This window comes from Microtus pennsylvanicus, chromosome 12 (assembly GCF_037038515.1).
Source record: "Microtus pennsylvanicus isolate mMicPen1 chromosome 12, mMicPen1.hap1, whole genome shotgun sequence".
NCBI classification, from domain to species: Eukaryota; Metazoa; Chordata; class Mammalia; order Rodentia; family Cricetidae; genus Microtus; species Microtus pennsylvanicus.
In genome coordinates this window covers 67678931-67694171 of record NC_134590.1, presented here as the reverse complement: position 1 = coordinate 67694171, position 15241 = coordinate 67678931, and the positions used below count along the sequence as shown (strand labels likewise).

Below are 15241 nucleotides of genomic sequence, written 5' to 3'. Positions count from 1 at the left end.
CTACAGGCATTGGTCCACAGGACCAGTCACTTCACAAACTCTAGCAGGTCTAGATGTGGTAGATGTTAGGGTGGGCCACCCCAGGCCTGGTTGTGGGCCTGGGTGGTAGTTGAGTTGGTCAGTCTGGGCCACTGGGACCACCCACCTAAAGCGATAGGCAGAGCCAATTCCCCTAAGCCATTGGGGTCCATTCTCTCTCCCAAGTGCAGAATGGGGACAGCTCTCCCATGACGGTGGGCCTCCCCTCTCTTGCTGCAGTGTCCAGCAAGGGCCAAGGCCAACATCTTTAACTGATGTCAAAATAAAACCATGAGAGGAAAAGTCATAGGAAAAGGTGTTAGCCCCTCAGACTACTTGCTGCACAAAATAAATCAATAAATAAATAAATGGTATCTTTCCAAGCCAGACATGGGCTCACGCTGTTAATCCTAGCACTTGGAGAATGTCTGAGTCAGGATTGCTACAAACTTGAGGCCAGCCTGTATTACATAGTTTGTTCCAGGCCAGGCTGAGCTAGAGAAAGCCTGCCCCACCCCCCACAGCTCCCCAATCTCTCTTGCTCTCACACACACGGTTTCCAGTGAGTGATTGGCCAGACACCACTTGAACCTGACACTGAATTTAGCCTTAGTTCTGAGTCAGCTTTTACTTTCGTGCTGCACATAGCAGCACCTCTGAAAGTTTTCCAAAAATGAGCTTGAAGTTGAGCACAGTGGCCTGTGCCCATATCCCAGCACTGGAGGATCTGTCTGAGTTACACAGTGAGACCCTCTCAAAAAATAAATGCAAGCCTGGCCTTGGTGGCACACATTTAATCCCAGCACTCAGGAGGAAAAGGCAAGAGGCTCTCTGAGGCCAGCAAGCTCCAACACAGCTAAGACTACACAGAGAAACCCTGTCTTGAGAACAAAAAAATAATTTAAAAAAATGAATAATGAACTTGAATTCAATCAAACTTCTAGGCCTAACTTCCATTTATTTTCCAGAAAATAAACTGGTAGGAACTGGTAGGACAAGTAAAGAATACAAACAAAATGATTAGGCAATCCAGAGTTAGGGCTATTAGACAAAGACTGAACTTTTTTCTTAAGGTATTTTTTTATATTTTTTAAAAATTTCAGGCCAGGCGGTGGTGGTGCACGCTTTTAATCCCAGCACTAGGGAGGCAGAGACAGGCAGATCTCTGTGAGTTTGAGGCCAGCCTGGTCTACAAGAGCTAGTTCCAGGACAGGCTCCAAAGTTACAGGGAAACCCTGTCTCGAAAACAAAACAAAACAAAATTTCATACATGTATGCAATCTACTCCTTATTTCCTTCCTTCCAACTCCTTCATGAATTCTCCTTAACACCCCATCCAATTTCATGTCCTATGCATGTATGTTTGTATTTGGTTTTTCATGACAGGGTTTCTCTGTGTAGCCCTGACTGTCCTGGGACTCCCTCTGTAGACCAGGCTGGCCTCTGCCTCCCAAGTGCTGCAATTAAAGGCATGTGCCACCACAACCCGGCCCCACTGAACATAACTAGTATTGCTTGTATGTGTATGAATGATCCACTGGAGAATGGACAAAACAGACACTGTCACTTAGAAAGTGGGAAGACATGAAAGCGGCAGAGGCAGGAGTATCTCTGTGAGTTCAAGGCCTTCCTGGTACAGAGCCTGCCAGCATCATCGTGAGACTAAGAGCAGCAAGTGCTGTAACAAGAGCATCATCTCTCCAGCCACCTAAAGTTGCTTTAAGTGGGAAAAAAAGGTATTCCTGCTGGGGGCATAGTTCAGTGGTAGAACCTTCACATTGGATGTGTGAGGCTCTGGTTTGTTTGTAACAAAGTCTCATTTAGCTTTGAAACTCAGAATGAAGCTAGCCTTCAATTTCTGATCCCATTTGTCTCTATTTTCTAAAGTGCTGAAAGATAGACCTGGACTGACATGCCTGGCTCGAGGCTCTGGGTTTCAATCCTCGGCATGCTTTTGGTTTTATTTAGGCTGTATCATGTATGAGGCCAAGCATTCCTGCTACAGGTAAACTTAAGAAACATTGTTTTTTGTTTGTTTCAGACAGGCTGTTGCCCTGGCTGACTTGAAACTTGTTCTGTAGACCAGGCTGTCTGCCTCTGCCTCTCAAGTGCTGGGGTTAAAGGTTATGTGCCACCATACTGGGTTAGCATTGCCTTCAAAATTATTTTTAAAGTTAAAACTATTCCTGCATATATGTATATGCATCATATATACTTAGTGCAATGGAGGTCAGAAGTGGGTACTGGATCCCCTGGAACTGGAGTTACAGATGATTGTAAACCACCATGCTGGTGGCTAGGACTTGAATCCAGGTCTTCTATAAAAGTGTGTGATCTTAACCCGGAGTTAGCCCTTCAGTCTGTTTGCATCCTTCTTAAAAGGATGCTGATGCAGGCAGAGGTGGGAGGCAGTCAGGTGGATCTCTGAGTTGGAGGTCTATGCTAGTTCCAGGGCAGGTTTCAAAGCTACAGAGAAACCCTATCTCAGCAAATAAAGGCCTGGAGAGACAGTTCAGTGGTTAAGTGTATATTGCCTCAAAATAACCTAAATATATATAGTTCTTGCAGAGGATCCAAGGCTGGTTCCCAACATCAGGTAGCTCACAACTCCAGCTCCAAGGGACCCAACACCCTCTTCTGGCCTCCTAGGGCACCATGGAGTTGCATGTACACTCAAAAACTCATGAAGAATCTGAACTAAGAAAAATAAATTTTGGATTGCTTTCTGTGCTGTGAGCACCATGACCAAAAGAAACTTGAAGAGCAAAGGGTCTACATCTTACATGGAGGCACTCTGCTTACTGGTTTGATCCCCTGGCTTGCATGCCTGCCTAGGGATTGGCACAATGCACTGTGCTGAGCCCTCCATGAGTATGCCCAACAGATGTGCCAGGTCTCTGTAGACTGGTGTCAAGCTGACAAAACTATGACATTTGATTCTAGTAATGTGAGTCTGTTGTTAAAAGGAACATGTTTAACAAACTCCAATTCCAACTAATTATAAATTACATCTAAACAAAGATAACCTTAAAAACATTAAGAACAATGTAAATAATATGAAATACTGGGGCTCGTTGTAAGTCAGTGCCTGAGGACCTGAGGTCAAGTGCTGAGAAACAGTGGAAGAACCAAACCCTGAAAAGTTGTCCTAAAACCTACACAGAATGAAAACAAGCTGGAAAGCATTTAGAATCTGGATGGCTCAGCAGTTAGTACTTGCAGGACTAGAGTTCAGTTCTCAATACACACATCAGATGGCTCACAGCCCAATGTCTGAAGCCTCCAGACCAAACACACACACAACCAAGAATAACTTCTGAACTTGAGTGTTTTACCTATATGTATGCATGTTTGTGCACTAGGTTCTCCTGAAACCAGAAAAGGCTTCATTGTTCACATGGGTTGCAAGGCTAACTCAGAGGTTACTCAGGCTTGTACTCCATTCTACTTTTCATCCTTCTGTCACCTCTGGGAGAAACAAATCTGGGGTTCAAAGATGGCTTAGTTGGTAAAGGTCAAGACCCACAGACCCCAAACTTACACTCACACAGCAGCCCCCACAAAACCATAAATCTACAGACCTACATGCTTAAATATACTAAGTGGGATCAGTGACAGTTAAGACCTCTTGAGTTAGAGAAGACAAGAGTACTGCTATCTTCAAAGGTACCTAAACCAGCTGCTTAGAGACCTGTACCAACACCTCAATACAAACAATGACAACAGTTCTTACTTAGTTTTTATTCATAATCATAAACTTAACTCTGCAATCCAGCTAGACTTGAAGGGGAATGAGGAGAATATGGAACCCAAAGAACTTCAGTGAGAGCAGAGATTACAGGGTACTGCGAGCAGATGGGGCTGGGGTGCTCTCCTGAGCTACAGAAGGAATGGTCTGGTGGGTAAGAAGCCCGCAAGTCAAAAGAATTAGAGTTGTCCACAGTCGGAAATGGTGATCTTCTTGCTGGTCTTGCCATTCCTGGACCCAAAACGCTCCATGGCTTCCACAATGTTCATGCCTTCTTTCACCTTCCCAAAGACCACATGTTTGCCATCCAGCCTGTAGAAGAATGATCACCATCAGCAACTAGCAGAAGATGGCACACTGAGATAAAGACTGCTACAAGACAGATGCATGCACACATAATCAGCACTCTTACAGCCTTGATTTCCACTAAGAGATGGAATAAAAGAAACACTGAAGAAACAAATGTCTCTCAGCAGGGTTGTACTTTTCCAATTAGATACATTCATTGTGTTTCTTACCACTCAGTCTTGGTGGTGCAGATAAAAAACTGGGAACCGTTTGTGTTTGGTCCAGCATTTGCCATGGACAAGATGCCAGGACCTGTATGCTTCAGGATGAAGTTCTCATCCTCAAATTTTTCTCCGTAGATGGATCTGCCGCCAGTGCCATTATGGCGTGTGAAGTCACCACCCTGTAACATCAGAGAGAAATCTGTCATTTCAGCAATGTAACTGAAAGTTCACAAGGTAAAAGCCTTAACACATTTCTAATTCTTGTCTCTGTATGCACATTAAGCTATTCTGCAAGGGCCATCTTTTGTTTCAGACAATTACAAGTCTACCATTGGCCTGGGGCCTAAAGTTTTGGCTAGGCTGGTTGACAGCATCAGAGCATTTGTCACCATACCCAGCTTTTACAGGAGCTCTGGGGACTCAGTAGCAGGCACTTCAGAAGGCTCACCCCAGAACAAGGTACATATAGATTCTATAAGGTCGGTGTGGAGGACATGTGGAATCCCAGTACACAGGAGGAAGAAAAGGAAAGGAATTTAAGGGGCCAATGAGATGGTTCAGTGGCTAAAAAATAATCAGCCACCAAGACCTGAAACCAATCCCAGGACACACAAGATGGAGAACTGACCTGCATATGTGCATTATGTTATGCATACACATAAGAAAAAAACAGTATACTACTAGCTCAGGTAAAGTACAACTGAAGCATTCATTCTGGCTTAATCTGAAGCTAAAGGAACTAAAAATTCAGCCAATTCATACCTGGCACATGAATCCTGGAATAATCCTGTGAAAGGAAGAACCCTTATATCCAAATCCTTTCTCCCCAGTGCTCAGAGCACGAAAGTTTTCTGTTAGAAATAAAAAAAAATAGTTGTTAGAAACAAAAATACAGTATATACACATATGGTTTCTCTTTAAAATTGTTCTATCCATGAAACTTGTTAAATTTAGAAAATTGAACCTACCTGCTGTCTTTGGAACTTTGTCTGCAAACAGCTGTAAGGAGAAAAAGGACAGCTAATTAATACATAGGTGAATATTTTCATGACTAATGCCCTTAGATTAGGGATTTGTACATCATAAATTCATTTTCTTAGTAGGAGAATACTACTTCAGTAATAATCTTCAAATCCCAGTAGGAATTACTCCTAAATTTTAAGGGCTGGGTTGTGAAACATGAGAACCAAAAACATGCCAGAAATCTGGAGCTGGTCATGACTTAGAAATAGCGACAGACTCCTTAAATGTGACTCAAGAGCTTTTAATACATCACACCTACTTCTGAACAGACTTCAGGCTTCTCAAATATACATCACCTCCCAACTCCATGTCAGAATCTAAAATCAAAGCTTCTGAAAGAAAATACTGTCACACAATGCACAATCAGGTAAATAAGCTGTGTTAGTCACTGGCAAGGGAAACGCCACCTTCACCCTATCACAGCACTGCTCTGAAGCATCAGGTAAGGAAGTGGTCTTGGTACCTAGGTCCCTTACCTACTAGTATGTGCTTTGAACCTTTCCTCAATATTTACAAGCCCTTTCATAGTCCAAAACCACGAATTCTTTTTCAACTTTCCAAGATAATAGTAAATCAGTTATAGCATCTCTATTCTCTTAGAGGGATATACCTATGGCTTAAAAGGTTAGATATATGGGTTCTCTTAAACCGCTTAAACTCCCTCTCTCTCAGAGCGTGGCAAGCCCACTTTCTTTTACTGCCAAGTACTTCTTCGAAGCCTTTCCTGGCGGGTCCATCTCTATTCTCACCTACGGACCTGCAAGTCTTGTCTCACTTCAAGCTCTGGCTAACCTGATACTAACCTGCTGCCCAGCACTAAGCTTGGGCCAAGTTTCCATAAGAGCCCTTGTCAATTATCAGCTCTGACTACAGAGAAACTCTGGCTTTAGACTATGTGCCGAGCACTGTGGTGAGCGGGCAACAGGGAAATCTAGGTTTGTAGTTAAGAGCATCCAAACCTAACCACTGGTAGTTCTAGAGTAGTTTAACAAGACAGAGACTAAGCAACATTCAATTTCACTATGACCTAAGGCATGGTGCTGGGGTTAACGAGAATATTTAATTTTGTAAAAGAAACACGCTTAGGATACTAATTACTATCTGATCTTTAAGCAGCCATTTAACACCTCCCAAACCAATTAGGTAACTAACCACTGGCAATCAGCTTGGGTCAAATGCGAGACTGCAGCGTGGCCAGCCCTAACATGCCTGTTCCACAGAGGGCAATCGGGAGGGGTTCCAGAGCGCCTCCCCCGCTGCGCCATCACTGCGACGGGAGGCGGTCCTTGGGCACCAGCGAAGGCCCGGCCTTTCCCGTTTCCGCTCGTGGGGTGGGGGAGGTAGAGGGATGTTCTGGGCCTCTCTCTACGCAAACGTTACTGCTTCAAACCAAATGGAGCAACGCTCCGGCCACACTCGAGCACACCCGAATTACCGGGGACTAACGCGCAGGGATCGGCTCATCGAGCCTTCGTCTTGGAGACCCTAAGTGGGGTCCCTGCCCAGATCCCGCGGAAAGGCAGCGGCTCAGGGGAGATGGCTGGGAAGATGCCCGCGGGTCGGTGGCGCCGCAGCCCAGCAGGGCGGGACCCAACGGCTCCGAGACGGGAAAGGCGCGCCGAGCACGTGCGCCCGGCCGCGCAGGGCCCCACAGGGCGCAGCCACGTGCGCCTGCGGGCAGGCCGAGGCGGGCGGGCGGGGGAGGGGGCCGCCCCCTCCCCCCAACGGCCGAGCCCCGCCCGGCTTTGTCCGCTGCTCGCCCAGCCTCCCCGCGCCTCGCCGGCCTCCCAAAATGGCCCCTCATCAGGAAATGGCGCCGCCGCCCGTGCTCGATCCCCAGGAGGGTGGGCCCACGCCCCGGGGGCGCCTCCCACTCCACCGTCCCCAGGACCCCACCCCGGAGCGCCAGCGTCCACCCGACCTCGAAGGAGACGCGGCCCAAGGGCTCGCCATCGGCCGCGATGTCGAAGAATACGGTGGGGTTGACCATGGCTGCAGCAAGCGGTGAGAGGGGACAGCAGCGTCTGCAAAGCGGCACGAGCCTGGCCGCCCCACTTCTTTTATACACAGCCTGGGCCCCGCCCACCGCCCGGTCGCGCGCCTGGACCTTGATCAATCGCAATTGCTTCCCAGACGGAGTGACGGCGCGGGCGGCCTATGGGCGCCCTCGGGCGCGAGATGGGGCGGAGAGTGAGGTGCGCGTGCGCCGTCGCGCGCGGAGGCTGGTTCCCGCCCGCGGGCTCCTACGGAGTGGCTGCGGCGCGGTCGGTGGGGGGGGGGGGGGTAGGGTCTGAGGGCAGTTGGAGAGGCTGTCCACGCTTTCTGGCTGCCCTTAGGAGCGCGTCGGGGCCGCTGGCCCTCCCCTGTGAAGGCGCGCATCTCCCCATTGCACAGAGAGGGTAACTGAGGTAAACACGGACTTCAAGGTCGAGCGGCCCTTCAAGGTCGGGCGGGGTCCTGCTGCGCGGCCTGCGCTGCGGAAACGCGAACCGGCAACCCTGGGCAGAGATCCAGGACCCGCTTCGGCATCCTGCACTGGCAACCGCTTTCTGCTAGGTTCCTTTGAGCGCCTCCGTTTTCTTCAACTTTCGGAAGGGACACAAGCAGCCCCCTCATTTGAAAGATTATGAAATACTTTTTAAATGCCCTACTTTCCAAAAATATCCTGCGTGTTCTCCAGGAGGAAGCTTTTTAAACAGGATCCTGGCCAGATCCTACCTGTAATTATTTTCTCCCCCCGCCCCCAGCAAGGTCTGGGTCTTTCTCATTTCATCATGAGGCCTAAGGTGTACACTCAGTCCAAGTGCTTTGAAGCAGGGTGGCACATACCTGAAATCCCACCTCCAGGTAGAGTTCCTGACAGCCTGAGCTCTGAGCGTGAGACCCTACCTCAAAAACGGGAAAGTCGGTGCTGCTCTCCCGCAGCTGTGGGAGCTGGCCTCAAGCTCTGAGGCCTTAGATACGGAGCCACAGGAATGTGGGTCTGGCCGTGCCTTATTTGGATGAATCAGACCAAGAGCACATTCGGTTGAACCACAGAATCTTGATCTGCCAAGCTGGAAACTTCGGTACCAGTGTAGCTTTTATTCATATACCATTCCTATAAACGTGCTGTTCACAAAAATGTCCTTATGCAAGCACAAGGACCTGCGTTTGGATCCCCAGAACCCATGCAAAAGCCAGGCCATGGGAAGGGGTCTATAAGCCCGGACCTGGAGGGAGTAGAGACTGGCCAGCCAGTCTCGCCAAAACTGAACTCCGAGTGCAGTGAGACCCTTCCCCAAAGGGCGGATGGAGGGGCTGGGGAGGTGGTTCAGCAGTAAATGCACTTGTGCCCCCCACCCCCACCCCGCAGGCTCGTTGCCTCCATTTTAATTAATTGATTGCTTTTGCTACAGTTGTGTTTTAGGAGTTCTTTCCCTAGTCTGGATTCAAATTCTTCTTCTTTTTTTTTTAACTGGGGCCCTTTGCATGACATGTCTGAAGTCTTTTTTTTTAATTTATTTATTTTTACTTTGTGCACATTGGTGTTTTGCCATGGGTGTTGGGTCCCCCAGAACTGGAATTACAGACAGTTGTGAGCTGCTGTGTGGGTGCTGGGAATTCAACCCGGGTACTCTGGAAGAACAACCAGTGTTCTTTTTTTTTTAATTTATTTATTTATTATGCATACAATATTCTGTCTGTGTGTATACCTGCAGGCCAGAAGAGGGCAGCAGACTCCATTACAAATGGTTGTGAGCCACCATGTGGTTGTTGGTAGTTGAACTCAGGACCTTTGGAAGAGCAGGCAATGCTCTTAACCTCTGAGCCATCTCTCTGGCCCCACACCAGTGTTCTTAACCACTGAGCCATCTCTCCAGCCCTGGGTTCAATTTCTTAGCAGACAGATTATCTGCTGATTGCATGTTTTCTCTTTGAGGAAACTGTCTCAGGCCCCTGCCAGCAGTCAGCCCTGCTACAATGGATCATATCCTCAAGCTGTGGGCCAGGATAAATCTTGCCTTTCCTTATGTTGCCCTTTAAAAAATTATTTTAAAGTTTTTTATTTGGTGGGCGTGGTGGCACACCTTTAATCGCAGCACTTGGGAGGCAGAGGCTAGCTTGGTCTACCTAGTGAGTTCCAGGACAGCCAGGGCTGTATAGAAAAACCCTGTCTTAATAAGCCTAAATGAGGGGCTGGAGAGATGGCTCAGAGGTTAAGAGCATTGTGTGCTCTTCCAAAGGTCCTGAGTTCAATTCCCAGTAACCACATGGTGGCTCACAACCATCTGTAATGGGGTCTGGTGCCCTCTTCTGGCCTGCAGGCATATACACAGGCAGAATACTGTATACATAATAAATAAATATTAAAAAATAAGCCTAAATGAAAACATAAATAAATAAACAAACAAATGAGTAAAAATTGAAGAGTACACAGGTTGGAACTGGAATGTGGCTCAGTTGGTAGTGATGTGGGAGGGTCTTCTGTTTTGTGTTGATTTCATTGGTTAATAAAGAAACTGCCTTGGCCATTTGATAGGCCAGCCCTTCGGTGGGTGGAGTAGACAGAACAGAATGCTGGGTGGAAGAGGGAAGTGAGGCAATCACTATGCCTCTCCTCTCTGGCGCAGATGCCATGGAGCTAGCCGCCAGGTCAGACTTGCTGAATCTTTCCCAGTAAGCTACCACCTCGTGGTGCTACACACATTAATAGAAATGGGTTAATCAAGATGTAAGAGTTAGCCAGAAGAAGCTGGAACTAATGGGCCAGGCAGTGTTTAAAATAATACAGTTTGTGTGCTGTTATTTCGGGGCATAAGCTAGCCAGGTGGCCAGGTGGCCAGGCGGCAGGAACATAGCCCGCAGCTCTCACTACATGGTAGAACACATGCTGTACAAAGCCCTGGGTTTCGTCACAACTGCTCATAAAGGAAACATGAACAAACACATCTGCTATTCTGTGGAGGCAGGAGGATCAGGGATTTAAGGTGGTCCTTGCCTATAGTGCTTAGACTATGAGACTGTCTTAAGAAAAAAAAGGGGGGTGCTGGAGAGGTGGCTCAGAGGTTAAGAGCACTGGCAGCTCTTCCCAGCAACCACATGGTGGCTCTCAACCATCTGTAATGAGATTTGGTGCCCTCTACTGGCCTATAGGATTTATGTAGCCGGTGTGCTTGCTGGTCATTAGCACAGGAACACTGAGCCCCAGTCCTCACTCACTGGGTCTTCCAGTTCCCTTTCTGTTGTTGTGATAGAACACTGTGACCAAAAGCAACTTAGGAGGGGAAAGGGTTAATTTCATCTTTCATTACCAAGTCCATCTCTGAGGAAAGTCAGGGCATGAATTTAATCAGGAAACATGCAGGGATACTGTGCACTGGTCCATGCTCAGATAGCTTTCTTATACAGCTGAGGACGGCCTGCCCAGGGATGACAGCCCACAGCTGCTGGGCCTTCCTAAATCAGCAGTTAAGACAACAGACTGGCAAACACTTCCTCCTCTGAGCCTGCAAATATTCAGTCCACATGTGAGCACCCTGGGCTGTCACCAGGTCACACCAACGCAGGAGGACAGACCAGAAAGCTGGCAGGGGCCAGGGCTGGGCCAGTCTCCAAGTGTAATTGCAGCAAGGCAGCAACCTTTCAGGGTTCATCTCTTTGACAAATGTTACCAGTGCCATGGCAATCAGCCTGATGGTAACCCCCAAAGAGTTCACAGTTTAGCTGGGAAAGTTAAGGAGCAGGATGTGGTACTGGGGATGGAACCCAGGGCTTTGCATTTGTTGAGTGGTCTGACAGTGAGCTGCACCCTGTGCCCCTGAGAGTGTTTAATCACACTCTGATAGACAGCGGGACTCTGGCGGGACACTCAGGGGACAGTCTACACAGAAACATGCCTGAACTGTGGGAAAAATGTAGTAATTTTTTTTTTTTTTTTGGTTTTCCGAGACAGGGTTTCTCTGTGGCTTTGGAGCCTGTCCTGGAACTAGCTCTTGTAGACCAGGCTGGCCTTGAACTCACAGAGATCCGCCTGTCTCTGCCTCCCGAGTGCTGGGATTAAAGGCGTGCGCCACCACCGCCCAGCAGATGTAGTAATTTTTAAAGAGATTATTCTAGACTAAAAGAGACTAAAAGATTATATCCGACAACCAGATGCAAAGTGAGCCTTGGCTGGAGTTCGGGTCGAGACGGGACATTTCGTTGGCTCCATCAGTTATGCTGTAGAACCATCGGTAGGTAACTTTCGCAGGTGCAAGGGCTCTCGGGCTAGATGAGAGCAATCTCCTTTTTAAAAAATATGTATTGTTGGAGGCTGGAGAGATGGCTTAGTGGTTAAGAGCATTGCCTGCTCTTCCAAAGGTCCTGAGTTCAATTCCCAGCAACCACATGGTGGCTCACAACCATCTGTAATGAGGTCTGGTGCCCTCTTCTGGCCTGCAGACATACACACAGACATAATAAATAAATATTTAAAAAAATATGTATTGTTGTGTGTGTGATGTTATGTATGATGTGTGTGCGGGGTGTCGGGGTCAGAGGTTCTGTCCTTTCGCTGTGTGCTCTGGCTGGCCCATAGCAAGTCATTCTTGTTTCTCTAGGATGCGTTCTGAAGTATCTAAAGATATCTGCAGCTTACAGAAGTCCAAAAACACAGACACACCGAGCTCACGTGGCCAAGCAGTGGTGGTGGCCGAATCTCAAGGTCATGTAGATGCCTGTACTATTTTATGTTTGTAGTTTTGTGAAAGTGATGTCTTTTTAAAATAAAAAAATTGGGGTTCAGGCATGGTGGTGCAGCCTTTAATCTCAACACCTAGAAGGCAGAAGCAGACAGATCTTGAGTTCAAGGTCAGCCTGGTCTGTCTATATAGCAAGTTTCAGGTCAACTGGGGCTACACAGTGAGACCTTGTCTTTTTTTTTTTTTTTTTTTTATCACGTATACAGTGTTCTGTCTGCATGTGTCCTTGCAGTCCAGAAGAGGGCACCAGATCTCATCACAGGTGGTTGTGAGCCACGACGTGGTTGCTGGGAATTGAAGAGCAGTCAGTGCTCTTAACTGTTGAACCATCTCTCCAGCATTCCCTCCCCCCGCCCCTTTTTTTAAGACCTTGTCTTTAAAAAAAAAAAGTGGCAGTGGTGGCTAAAGCCTTTAATCCCAGCACTTGGGAGGCAGAGGCAGCAGATCTCTGTGAGTTCGAGGCCAGCCTGGTCTACATAACAGAGTGAGTTCCAGGAAAACCTGGTCTACACGGAGAAACCCTGTCTCCAAAAACAGAAGAAAAAAAAAAGAGGGAAAATAATTACATTTAATTGTTTACCTGAGCTCAGGATTAGGAAATCCAGGCTGCAGTAGGAGACCCCATTTGTTCTAGAGCTAGTCGCCCCCAGGACCTGGATCAGAAGAAACCAGTCTAGGCTAAGAATCTGAGAAATGCAGGCATAGGGTGTGGAGAGGTTTGTGCAAGCAGGGAGCAGGGATTAGGACTGAGGGTTCTGGGAGGCCACAGATGCTTCCTCTTTGGCTGTCCTTCTGAGTTGGAGAGGGCCTGCGCCATTAAGCCCTGTATGTGATAAGTGGGCCGGGAAGCTGCAGGCATAACTGCACAGATGCAGCTGTCTGAGACAAAGTTTGCAGGGAGCCCAGCCCCCCACCCCATCACACACACACCATCCCTCAGCTGTGCCTGAGGCCCTGGGGGCTCTTTGAATGCTATTTTGAGTTCTTCCCTTCTTAAAATGGTTCAGATTGGTCCCTGAAATGTTCTGGCTAACGCATACCTTCAGCAGGGGCAGGGAGATGCCCAGCCAGGGAAGAGCTAGGGTATGGAAGTGAGGGGAGAGGCACATTAATTCTCTTGGGCCACAGCTGAGACATCTTGCAAGAGAATGAAAATAAAAATTTAAACTTTAGCTTTTGGTATTGTTTTGTCTTTGAGACCCTGACTCATGTATCCCAGGGTAATCGGGCTCTTCATTCTCCTGCTTCCTCTCCTAAATGCTAGGATTCCAGGCATGAACCACCACACACAGCCAAGCAGTGGTGGTACACGCCTGTAACTCCAGCACTTGGGAGGCAGAGGCAGGCAGATTTCTGTGAGTTCAAGGCCAACCTGGTTTTACAAAGAGCAGGACAGCCAGAGCAACACAGAGAAACCCTGTCTTGAAAAAGCTCCATCCACACAGAAAAAAGGTCAAGAGAATGTGGAGAGATGGCTCAGAGGTTAAGGGTGTTGTGCCCAGATTACGACCCCATGAGAGGCCCAGACTGTAATAAGCAAGGTTTAATCAGCATAATACAAACATGATTGGAACTCATCTCCATCCCCATTACAACGAGGTAGAGAGGAGTTGTATCTCCTCTGTGGGGTAAGCTTTTAAAGGCATAACTACAAAGAGAATCTTTGAAGCTGCTTTGTCACGGGTACAAGGACTTTTGCTCCCTCCCATTCTGCTAAGTCAGCTTTTTCCTTGTTCTTAGAGCAAGACCACTGTCCCTGAGTTAGGCCGTCTTTATCAGCCTGTACCAGGTGGCTGGCTGGGCTGAGCTAGGTGACCTTGTGCTTGGAATCTCCCGGGTGGGAGAGGGAAAGACCACTATCTTCCTGGGAAAACATTCTGCTAGAAAATTTCTTCTCGCCCCTTTGAGAATAAGGGGTGAGGGTTCCACAAAGGGCACTGACTGATCTTTCTAGAGGACCTGGGTTCAGTTCCCAACACCGACATGGTGGCCCATAACCATCTATAACTTGAGTTTTAGGGAAATCCAATGCCCTCTTCTGACCTGCAGGGGCACCAGGTGCACAACACACACGGTACATAAAACGTATAGAGGTGAAAGACTCATACACATTTCCAAAAAAAATATCTTTGTTCGAAAAGTCAATTAACAGAGAGGTTCAGACCTAAGATTCACTACATGAAGCTCAAAAATGGGCACATCTAAGGGTCCTGGGCATCTTTCTGGGCTGGGCACATCAAAGTGCACCCATCACACTTTTGTGCATCACTTCTGTGTTGTGGTATTTAAAAACCCTGGGGCAAGTGACCAACAACCTTTGAGACAAAAGGTGAATGGGGCAGGAGGCACGACAGAAAATGACGAACCTCTGATGGTGCTGATGTCTTGGCTTCTGTGAACCAAGGAGACCTAGAATGGATTTGGGGGCAGAGAGGGTTCCATTGGGAAGGAAACAGTGGCAGTGGGACGGGCCTCTGCCTGCCACGCACATTGAGGATCTGCAGTCTCAGGAGGCTTCGTGTCTCCTCTTTAATGTCTGATATAATTCAACATGTGACACTGGGCTTTTCCTCAAGGGAAGATTTATAGCCTGGCGGTGATGGCACACGCCTTTAATCCCAGCTACAGAGAAACCCTGTCTAGAAAAAAAAAAAAGGAAGACTTTTAATGACTATCCCATAACTTTCGTGTAGGTTCTGTCTTGGTCATCTCTATTTTTACCTGACAACTGGTCCATTTTATCTAAATTATCTGATTTAACATAATTATCCTTAGTTTTTATTGTCTTTTCATTTTTTTTTAAAGATTTATTTATTTATTATGTATACAACATTCTACCTCCATGTATTCCACAAGCCAGAGGGTGCCAGATCTCATTACAGGTGGTTGTGAGCCACCATGTGGTTGCTGGGAATTGAACTCAGAACCTCTGGAAGAGCAGCCGGTGCTCTTAACCACTGAGCCTTGTCTTTTCATTTCTATAAGATGGGTTTGAGCATTTTTCTCTCTCCCTTCTTCCACTCTGTCTTCTCTCCTGCCGGCCTGTGGTGCTGGAGCCTGGGGCATCTAAGCTGCACACCTAGCTCTCCCAATTCACTTGTTTTCCTAGTCAGCTTTTAAAGGCCTATCAAATTTGCTGGCAAAGAACCAACTTTGATGTTTTAAGGCGTGTGCGCATGCAGTACCTGCAAAAGGCAGCTGCTGACATGGGACCCCCT

At 47.6% G+C, this 15241-nt stretch overlaps 1 protein-coding gene across 1 annotated transcript; it reads right to left on the bottom strand.

Annotated features, from left to right (window-relative positions):
- Positions 1 to 958: 958 nt before the first annotated feature.
- Positions 959 to 7360, bottom strand: Ppia (peptidylprolyl isomerase A). Its single transcript, XM_075944282.1, has 5 exons — positions 7223 to 7360; positions 5247 to 5277; positions 5041 to 5129; positions 4285 to 4457; positions 959 to 4078 (listed from the first exon to the last, which is right to left on the bottom strand). Exons 1-5 carry the CDS (start codon positions 7289 to 7291, stop codon positions 3946 to 3948), a joined length of 495 nt encoding a protein of 164 aa, XP_075800397.1. The 5' UTR covers positions 7292 to 7360; the 3' UTR covers positions 959 to 3945.
- Between the last annotated feature and the right edge of the window lie 7881 nt (positions 7361 to 15241).

Excerpts from the sequence above, each read along its gene's own strand:
- Ppia (XM_075944282.1), bottom strand. The coding sequence starts at position 7,291 with ATGGTCAACCCCACCGTATTCTTCGACATCGCGGCCGATGGCGAGCCC. Across the intron at positions 4,458-5,040 it reads TTCCAGGATTCATGTGCCAG|GGTGGTGACTTCACACGCCA; the intron begins GTATGAATTGGC and ends CTGATGTTACAG. Across the intron at positions 4,079-4,284 it reads TGCACCACCAAGACTGAGTG|GCTGGATGGCAAACATGTGG; the intron begins GTAAGAAACACA and ends ATTCTTCTACAG.